Source organism: Catharus ustulatus, chromosome 15, assembly GCF_009819885.2.
Source record: "Catharus ustulatus isolate bCatUst1 chromosome 15, bCatUst1.pri.v2, whole genome shotgun sequence".
Taxonomy (NCBI): domain Eukaryota; kingdom Metazoa; phylum Chordata; class Aves; order Passeriformes; family Turdidae; genus Catharus; species Catharus ustulatus.
In genome coordinates, this window is record NC_046235.1 from 9,655,821 (window position 1) to 9,665,519 (window position 9,699).

Consider the following 9,699-nt stretch of genomic DNA (forward strand, 5'->3'; position numbering starts at 1 on the left):
CTGACATTAAAATCTGAAATTATTTTTCCAGTAACAAAATTATTATATTGCATTTGAAGATTTGTATATGGTTGCAGACATGCACAAAGTTTTCAAATAGGTTTTTTTGTTGCAGCTGTGTAATGAGTCCAGGTCCAAGGCCAGTGTGCACCAAGTAAAAGCTTTAAATATACTCTCAGATCCTGCCAGAGCTACAGATCAAAGCTGGCATTGGACTTGAAGTAAAAATTTATATTTAAATAATTTTATAGAAGTGTATTGATAATTCTTCTGTTTTCAAGATTAAGCTATCATTGATGGCTACCAATGTACAGAGTATTTAAGTTACTGTATTCCAATGCCTATGGAAGTGTTGCATATGGAAAAATCTTGGTTTGCTTTTTTATTTAATAGTGGTAAACTCAAAGGTTTTGCAAAACCTACTTTCTGGGGCAAGTAACTTGAAGAGGTAAAACACTTAAGTGCTTAGGACATTTGGAGATAAAAAGGTCAGTAGGGTCAACATTGGGGTAAACAAATGCTCCCATTTCAGGCTGTAGCTGCTTGTGATTGTCAGGAGTTGCCTTACTTTAGGGGAGGAGTTCCTTGGGAGAAATTGTTGAGCACAAGAAGCTAAAGTTGAGAACAATGGCTAAAACAGCATGAAAATACTATTACAGAACAAATTTAGGCTTCCCTGTCTGCTGCCTCTGTAGCAAACAGGAATATATTTACTTGAACTGCTTTTCAGAGAATTGCACAGTTTCTAGTCATAGTGAAGAGGTATCTTAAGTTTTGACAGTCTTGCTGGGTTTTTTTTGTTGGTTTTTTTTTTTTTTCTCCCCATGGAGAGGTAAAAGTGTCTCTTCATTTAAATCATAAATGGAACCTCTGCATTTGCATAGGTTCTGCCCTAAACCTTGTGTTTTGGGTATATTATCACTCAGATATTGAATTGAAAACCATCCTTGCATCAAATAGCCCACCCAAAGTCTGTTTCTTACTATGACTGTATTTTGCTATCCCCTTTTTTAAGAAAAAAAAAACTGGAGATGGCCTTGTTGCTTTATGTACACCAGACTAATGGCTGAGGATGTCAGTCTTTGTGGCAGTTAACAAGTTTGAATTTTAGTCCCTAAGTTTTACAGAGCAAAATATGATAAATGAGTCAGATGAACCCTCTCGGAGTTCTCCTAACTTTGGAACAAATTCAGTATTGAACTTTGTTAGTTGATTCCCTCACAGTGGAGAAGGCCTGCTCTGGTTCACTGGTACTGCTGTAATGGCAATACAGGGAACATGAACGCACACACTACTTGGGATTGCTTTTTTACATACAACTGAAACATGAGGACACTGAAGATGGACTGCAAAAGTAGGCAAGAGTGATTTGGTACTTAGATCTCAGCATGACAACTCTGCCACTGTATGTGGTGGAGGTGTCTCTTTGTAGTCAAACACTTTTTAAAAAGCTATTTCTGTATTTGGCACATTAGTGTTCAGCCAACATTGTTACCATCCATTTTACTTTGCTTTCATTATTATTTTTAAATTAATATATTTCAGTCTAAGTCCACATAGGCTGTGTTGCAATAATTAGAATGATTCACTTTTATTTAGAGTTAATTTCGTAACAGAATTTAATCAAAGATGCAGAATGGCTGTTAAGTTAAGGGACCATTAAATGTGATTTTAAGGTTCTGTTTACTATTCTGGATGTAATCCTTATAGTAAATTTAATTTTGTAAAGTAGTGTATAATATTGTAATATTAAATCTTTGTTCTCTGAACTCAAAGATTTTATCTTCAGTATGAAGTTATAAATCTTTCCCCTTCTGAATTTGAGACAGGATTTACTTGTCCTCCTTTTTATAGTTTGTAATTTTCACTGTTTTATTCCTGTAAAAAGTCATTTATAACACTTGCAAATGCTTATTTTATCTGTGCTAATTTATCAGATTTGGCTACTCAATAAAATTAATTGAAAGAACTCATGCCAGTCCATCACTCCTTTCTTATAAGTAAAAGAAGAACAATGTATTTAATCAGTTGAGATAAATACCACATTGGTCACAGGAGCCCAGCTGGTGGGCTGGTGATGGTTGGAATTTAGCTTTCAGCAGCATTCCAAGATGGTGATCAATTTTATTTTAGGTAATCCTGTATCTTCATTTAACATCCCATTATTTCAGCAGCTTTTTTTGTAAGTTCCATCTTAATGCTTGCAAATTTTTTTGAACTGTTGTCACTGCTGCCTCTGGCCCATCATAGATGAGTTAATACATGAGCTTGGTAGTATGACTTCTGTATTTAACTGGTTTTAAATACAGAATTCTCCCACTCAGTATTGTAGAAATATTACTTGGACTTGTCAACTGTTTTTTTTTCCCCAATACACATAACACTGTCCTGCTGCTGCTGAACTCCACCACTCCTGTTGTGGCTCGGGGCTCAGCCAGCAGCTGTCCTGGCGCTGGATTTTGGAATTGTAGGCTGTCCCAGGAGGCGAGTCCTGTTCCTGTGGCAGTGCCTCGGGCTGGGGGGTGAAGCTGTCGATGCAGTGATGCTGACGGGAGCCCTGTGTGTCACTTGGTTTGGCTGTGCTTTACCAGCGGGCTCTTCAGGTAAGGGAAGAGTAATGTGGCAGTTTCACCACCTAGCACACAGAGAGAGGCGTAACGGACTTTTAGTGTACATAAAGGTGAATATTATGCCAACTCTATCTTACTGGAAAGAAGTCAATACGCTCCCTGTTCTATAATGCCAGTATATCTATAATGCGTCCGCGAGCGGTGCTAGGCTGTTGATGTTTCCTCAGCGTGCACCGTGCAGTGCCAGGGTCGGAGGCTGTCCTGTGTGTGCAGCGGGGACGGCCCCGGCCTGGCTCCGCGTGTCACCGTTCCCGGTCCCCTGAGCGCCGCCACCGCTCGTTCCTGCCCTCACGCCGCTGCCCTTCGCCCCGTGACGCCACTTCTGAGGCCGGGGCAGCCATCTTGAGTGCGGGCGCCGCGCCGTCAGAGGAGCGCGGGGAGCGCTCTCGCAGCGCGCCCCGCCCCTTCTCCTGCCCCTACGCAAAATGGCGGCGCTCGCTTCGGCGGCTGGAGGTGGGCGGTGCCGGCGCCTGCGCGCTGGGCGGGGCGGGCCGTGGTGCCGGGCCTGCGGTGCCGGGGATGGCGGACGGCGGCGCGGGAGCGGCGCCCACAGCGCCGGGGGCCCCCGCGGGGCTCTCGGCGTCCCAGCGCCGCGCAGAGCTGCGCCGCAGAAAGCTGCTCATGAACTCGGAGGAGCGGATCAACCGCATCATGGGCTTCCACCGGCCCGCGGCGGGCAAGGGTGAGCCCCGTAGCGGGTGCGGCGGGGCTGCGTGAGGGCTCCGGGGCTGCGGTGACGCCTCGACCTCTCCGGCGGCTGCCCGCGGTCCCCTGGTGAGCAGGAGCGGCTGGCTCTCCGCTCTCTCAGTGCCGCCTTCGTTCGTAGGGATGCTTCAAGCAGCGCGACCTGCCCTGCTCCGCGAGGGACCCGCCCATGAAATCCCAGTGCCATTGGAAGGTCGGGAGTTGGGCCCGGCACGGTCCCTAGACAGCGAGCATAGAAGCTGTCATTTCACTGCAAGGAGTTTTATTTTGGTTGAAGAAACGATGAGCCTCCCCCACGTTTTTAGTCAGTAGCTGCTGGCTTTCATAGCTGGCTTTTTATAGCAAAGTTATCTCACATTTGGATAGTGACATAGATGTTTGTTGTTGGCATGTAGAATTTTCTTGAAGATCCATATCCTAGGTAGCTCGGTTATGTTTCTGGACATTCTTCAAGTGTGCTGTCTTATCAGAAAAGAGTTCTCAGATTTCAGTTTACAGGGATGCCCATCAGCAATGAATCAGTCTGATGTAACACTGAAAAGTACTGCTGAAGTGTTAGTTCTTGCTGTCTGGTAGGACTAGACACGTTCTTGATTTGGCTTTTGTTCTCTGCCATCACCACCTCCCTCTCTGTGAGATGGGTCTTCAGGTTTGATACAGAGCAGGTTAACACTGCCCTGCCTCTGACAGTAAACAGCAAGCTAAAGTGCACTGCTGTTGTCTGCTTATTTGTCAGGTATTAGTGCTCTTCTGTTGGATTCACTTTCTCCAAATCTTTGGGGTTTTTTTTAATGTCAGTCCATGTATTTGGATCTTTCTGCTTGTGCATGCAGTGCTGTTGCTTAAGGAAGTTCAGTGTTTTAATTTCTCCATTGCTGACTGACAGCTTCAACTTCTGACCTACATGGCACAGCTTTATGTCTTGTGTCTGTTCCATGAAGAGTGCCCTACTTTAATCATAAATCTGTCTTTTCTCTTGGGAAGCAGAGACCCAGGTTCCTGTTCCAGCGTAGCTGAAGTGTTGTTCCATGTTACTCAGTGTGTATAACTCTGTGTTTTTATTTTTCTTCCTTAGATGATGAAAGTCACACAGAATTAAAGCTTCAGCATGAGCAAGATAAATCCAACTCCCTTCCCATTCCTTCGGTTTCCAAGCGGATTGTGCTTGGTGATTCTGTGTGCAATGTGACAAGCTCAACTGACCACACAGGCAGCATGGCAGAGCTCAGAGGGGACAAGGACTTGTTTGGTAAAGCCCCAGAGCTGGTCACCGAGGGGACAGGCGAGCTCCGTCACCGTCACAGGGGAGAGCTGCCCTCTGAGGCTGCACCGCGGCCACCGAGACACGGCTTGGAGCAGTACCTGTCCAGGTTTGATGAAGCTCTGAAACTGAGGAACCAGCTGATGAGTGAGAAGCCAAGCCAGGAGAATGGGAATGCAGCAGAGGAGTTTGACTCTTTCCGCATTTTCAGATTGGTGGGATGTGCTCTGCTTGCCATTGCGGTCAGGGCTTTTGTGTGCAAGTACCTGGTGAGTCCAGGGACACAATCCTGCTGGGATTTGCTGGTTGGTGCAAATTACTGGGAAATACTTGGGGATGAAGTCTATCACTAATCACCAAGCTGGGAACGTCAGGCATTCTTTACATTTCCAAAAATTGTAAAAAACCTTAAATTTCCGAATTCTATGGGAGTTATCTGCTACCAACATAGCCACTGTGTAACCACTGAGAGCAGCACGTTTGTCTGTTGTGTTTCAGGAGCAGATGCACTGGAATAGTTGTTGCAGCTTAAGTCCCTTGCAAGTTTATTCCCATCTTGGTGAGCATATGAGTCAGCTGCTCCTCTAGTTTGGGGTCTATAAAAGAATAATGGAGTAAGAATAGAGTTCTCATCTGTGGAAGTGTCCAAGACCAGGTTGGATGAAGCTTGAAGCAACCTGGTCTCTTGGGGAGTATCCCTGCCCAGAGAAGGGGTTTGGAATGAGACAGCTTTTTAGGTAACTTTCAACCCAAACCATTCTGTGAGTCTAAGAATAACAGTTGTACCAAGATAAGTAAATAGTTGTACCAAGATAAGTAGATCCTCCTCATTTTCAGCCTGGGAAAAGTAGTTCCTCAGTATTCCCAGTGCCTGCCGGAACAACAGCACAGAGGTGTCAGACAGGTACAGCAGTTGAGCTTCTGGATCCCTGGGCTCAGTTTTACACTCTGCTTTTCTCATCTGCCATTTCAGTTCTACAGGCTCAAAGAATATAGGGAAGGACCTTATTTTGACATGTAATGTGTCTGCTTAGATTTGTAGTGTTCAAGACCAATGTTGCTGTTCACAAATTAATCTCTACCTACTGATTTTCTTTTATGACTTAGGAAGCATTAAATCTTTGTGTTTCTTAGCAATTCTGATCAAGTTAATTTTTATATATTCTTTTCTGTTCCTTCAGTCAATATTTGCACCATTTCTTACTCTACAACTTGCTTACATGGGACTGTCCAAGTACTTTCCAAAGGTAATTTTTTTTTTCGGAATTAGATTAATTTTAAGTGTTTTCAATTTAAACTAGATTGTATTGTTTTAGGACCAATGCATGTGAAGTATTCTTCCCTTGTTTTAAACTGCAGAGTTGAATGACCAATGCTGATAATTTTTACTAGTTTTTAATCTTTCCAGATTTAGTTGAGGATCTTTTTTAAAGTTGCAGTGAAAACATGGACTAGCAGCTTGTGTAGCTGTAGCCTAATTAAAAGCATCTGACCAGGAAATCCAGGTAGTTCTTTCATGTCTCCAGGAAACTTGCTTTTCTTCTAGACCATGCTCTTCTGTGGTTATTATTTGCTTTGCTAAGCAGCTGTTCTGCATGTAATATCTGGATGAAATTTGGGAGAATGTTTGCTAAAAAATGAGGCAGAACATTGAGTTTTAAGGGCTCTGCATTCCATTGCTGGTATTGGTTTGAGTGGCAGCTTGAAATGAAACACTTACTTTGTGTGTCAAACTTGCTGCTTATTTGTTATACTGCTTGCTTTATGTATTTACAACAGGTAATTGTGCTGAAGCATTTGGTAGGTTGATGATTTTGTCAGGTCTGTGGTGCAGAGTGGGATTGAATGATGTTCAAGCCATAGTTAAGAGGGAAAATTTGCATTTTAAAAGGAAAAATAGATTACTTGTAGAAAATCAGAATAAATCAGCAGTTGTTTTGTAGTTAAATATATCATAATAGTCATTCTAAGATGATGTGTCACAACACAAAACAGTAAAATAAGCCTTAGATGTGTACCAGCTCATCTGCTACATCATCTTGATCTTGTTTCTGGTGTGCTTAAAATCAGCTCTTCAGTTTCAGAATTCAAAGAGGTGGTTCCTTTCCACAACTTGATTTTACTGCAGTCAGACCTGGGTGAGGTCAATTCCTTTGCTAACCTTAATTTTTCTCCCATGAAACATGGAAATATTCTTGAAAGCTTAATTTAGATTGGATTAAGTTAAAATATCCAGCAAGTATCATCATTAGCATTTTCAGCCACTGTCACCTTTTCCTGCCTGTCAGACTTGCATCCTTGGGATTCCTCATCTTAAGGATGGAACAGCTTTTAAAAGGTTTTGGAGCAATTCTGAGTTCAGAGGATAAAACTGCCAAATTAAGTTGTTCTAAACCAGAAACAGGTGGTTTTCAGCTCTAAATATTTTTTCTGTTAGAAAACTTAACAGTATTTACGGGGTTTTGAGCAACCTAGTCTAGTGGGAGGTGTCTCTACCCATAGCAGGAGGTTGGAATGAGATGAGCATTAAGGTCCCTTCCAACTGAAACCATTCTGGGATTCTGTTAAAAAAAACAAAAGTGTGATGTTTCCAAAGTGTGTTGAGATTAATCCAGTTCTGACAGTGGAGATGCCCGGCTTGGCTTCTTACACCCAGACTTCCCTTGTCTGGGAATGGTTCTGCTCATCCAGGAGAAGCTCATTCTGCCTGCCTTACATCTCAGCCTGCTGGGAGCAGCAGTGTGAAGGAGGCAGAATATCCAGGATGAGTTTTACCTGCTGTTAACCAGCCTCTTACTCGGCTCTGGTGGATCCATCAGAACAGGAATCTCTGTCTAGGATGAGTGCTGGGACTCCTGGAGCACATCTGGACAGAATCAATCCAAACCTGCTACTCCTACCAACAAATTTGGAATGTGTGAAACTGGCATAACATTGGTGATGTGTAAAGCAGAATTGGATTAGAAGAACTAACATGATACTGGTTTTTCTTTCCCTTTTAGTGTGAGAAGAAGGTGAAAACTACCGTACTGACTGCTGCTCTTCTCCTGTCTGGAATCCCTGCAGAAGTGATCAGTCGCTCCATGGACACCTACAACAAAATGGGAGATGTTTTCACAGACCTTTGTGTCTATTTCTTTACTTTTATCTTTTGCCATGAACTTACTTTGGTTTTTGGCTCTGAAGTACCATGATGGCTGTAGAATTCCACACAGTAGCTACACTAAAGCTTTCTGGACTGTGTTCCTTTAACATCTGACTGTGCAAGCAGGTGTAAACCTTCATTAAAATTCTTAGCTGTTGGAATGCTTGAAAGGGGCCTTAAATCCAGTAATTTTGAGAAAGGGAGAGCAGGGTCCCTGACTGCCAGTTGTGTTGGTTCAGTGTATTTACTGTGTCTGCATATTACAAATGTGAAGGCTAGGATGCAAGTGTCAGTGGATGATTCATTTGCTTTAGTTAGATGATGCCCTTCTGAGTCTCCTTCATAAACATTTACAAAGCTGCCTTTGTTCTTTTTAGTGAGAACAGGAAGAGAATTCCCTTCAGCAGAACCATATATATGTGTATATCCTGTATGGCTATAACTGACAAGACCTGCTCATTTTGTGGTGTTTCCATTTTTTAAAGAAAGCTCTTAAGGAAAAGAAATCCCGTATTCTCTTCAAATGTTCAAGTTCAGAATGCTGAACTAAGTAGCTGCTTCTGGAGAATGTTGGTGAAACTTGCCACTTTGTTGTCCTTATCCTTGCCTTGCTATACATTACTTGTTGTGATTGTAATTAATTTAATTTGATGATTATTGTGGAAAAGAGCTAAGCAAAACCAACAAGATGATGATCCTGGTGCTTATAAAGGTCATTAATCAAAAAGTAAGAAGAAAGAGAACTAATTGTATCTGTTTATGAGTTTCTAGCAACCTAATCCTAGTGCAGTTCACACCTGTGCTTTCTGATATGTTTTTTTTTAATGTAAACAGTTCATCTCATGAGAAATTTTATATATTGGCACCCAACCTGCAGTATCAAATCTTTGCTCCAGTGTTTGTAAAACTTAAAAGAGAAACCGTTTTGTTTTCCATCTCGTACGAATTTTGCACAATGAGAGGAAGGAAGTGTCATTCCAAATAGTGAAATGCTGATAATCTCTGAAAATCTCTATTGAAGCTACATTTGGTAGTGTTTTCAGCTTGTAGTTTTATGTTTAAAATCTGGACTTTCAGGTAGTGTAGGTTGATGCCTATTTTTAGCATGGTAATCCACATATTTAACTTGGTATTTGCCTGCAGAGGTTTTTGTAGGGAGCAGATGTGTTTGATTGTGCCTCTCTAAATGGCCCCACTTTCTGCTGATTATTCTTTGTTAAAGCTTCCTCCTATAATTTTAGTGATGCATTTCTGACTTTTAAATTAGCTACATGTTTGTGGCCTGAATACAAGAACCTTATGTTTTGATTTGACCATTTTCATGGGGTTTTTTTAACAGGTTATGTTACAGTGAGTATTACATTGCAGATACACAGGGCTGGGCTGCAGAAAATTCTAATTTAGATCTATTAGCACAGATATTGATCCACCAGCTTTAAATTTATTTATATTAGATCGTAATTTTGGAAAACTGAAATTACTGTAATTTAAGCTAAGGTTGAGATACGTAAATAATGAGTTTGCTCAAAAATTACTTGTTCTGATTCTCTATTTATATGCCCAAATGTAATACAAATAAATTGGAAAAATACCTGCAAAAAGCTTTAGATTTGTACCAGTACGCGCAAAAAGCAATGGATTTTTAATCCTCACCATAAAAATTTTAATCAAGTAAATACCCTTGTATGGGCCGAGCACCAGGAGGGGCTTGTACTAATTAAGAAATCTCGATGAAGAAATGGTGATCAAGAAACGACCTTTGACCAATAAATCAATCTGTTCTATTCCGTTTTTACCTTACCTCTGTCGGTGTACATAATTCTATTTAATGTTTATTGCCAGACCGATTGTTTTCTATTAAAAGCTGATTTGCTACCCGCTTCCTTGGCGCTGTGTGCGGCTGCGCGGGCTCGAGCTCGAGCTCGGTTCCCGCTCCCGTTGGTGTGCCCGGGCCGCGC

The 9,699-nt window shown here is 42.1% G+C and overlaps 1 protein-coding gene across 2 annotated transcripts; it reads left to right on the forward strand.

Annotated features, from left to right (window-relative positions):
* The first annotated feature begins 3,119 nt into the window (after positions 1-3,119).
* On the forward strand, positions 3,120-9,621 carry CAMLG (calcium modulating ligand). Of its 2 annotated transcripts, none has more exons than XM_033073447.1 (4): positions 3,120-3,312; positions 4,411-4,865; positions 5,778-5,843; positions 7,599-9,621. In XM_033073447.1, exons 1-4 carry the CDS (start codon positions 3,150-3,152, stop codon positions 7,788-7,790), a joined length of 876 nt encoding a protein of 291 aa, XP_032929338.1. In that variant the 5' UTR covers positions 3,120-3,149; the 3' UTR covers positions 7,791-9,621. The 2 variants fall into 2 exon arrangements, with proteins under 2 accessions (XP_032929338.1, XP_032929339.1); XM_033073448.1 differs by lacking the exon at positions 3,120-3,312 and adding an exon at positions 3,443-3,528.
* The last annotated feature ends 78 nt before the right edge of the window (positions 9,622-9,699 follow it).

Bases quoted from the DNA above. Each gene is read 5' to 3' on its own strand.
- CAMLG (XM_033073447.1), top strand. From the start codon at position 3,150: ATGGCGGACGGCGGCGCGGGAGCGGCGCCCACAGCGCCGGGGGCCCCC. The intron at 3,313-4,410 runs GTGAGCCCCGTA...TTTCTTCCTTAG, and splicing joins CCGGCCCGCGGCGGGCAAGG to ATGATGAAAGTCACACAGAA. The intron at 5,844-7,598 runs GTAATTTTTTTT...TTTCCCTTTTAG, and splicing joins TGTCCAAGTACTTTCCAAAG to TGTGAGAAGAAGGTGAAAAC.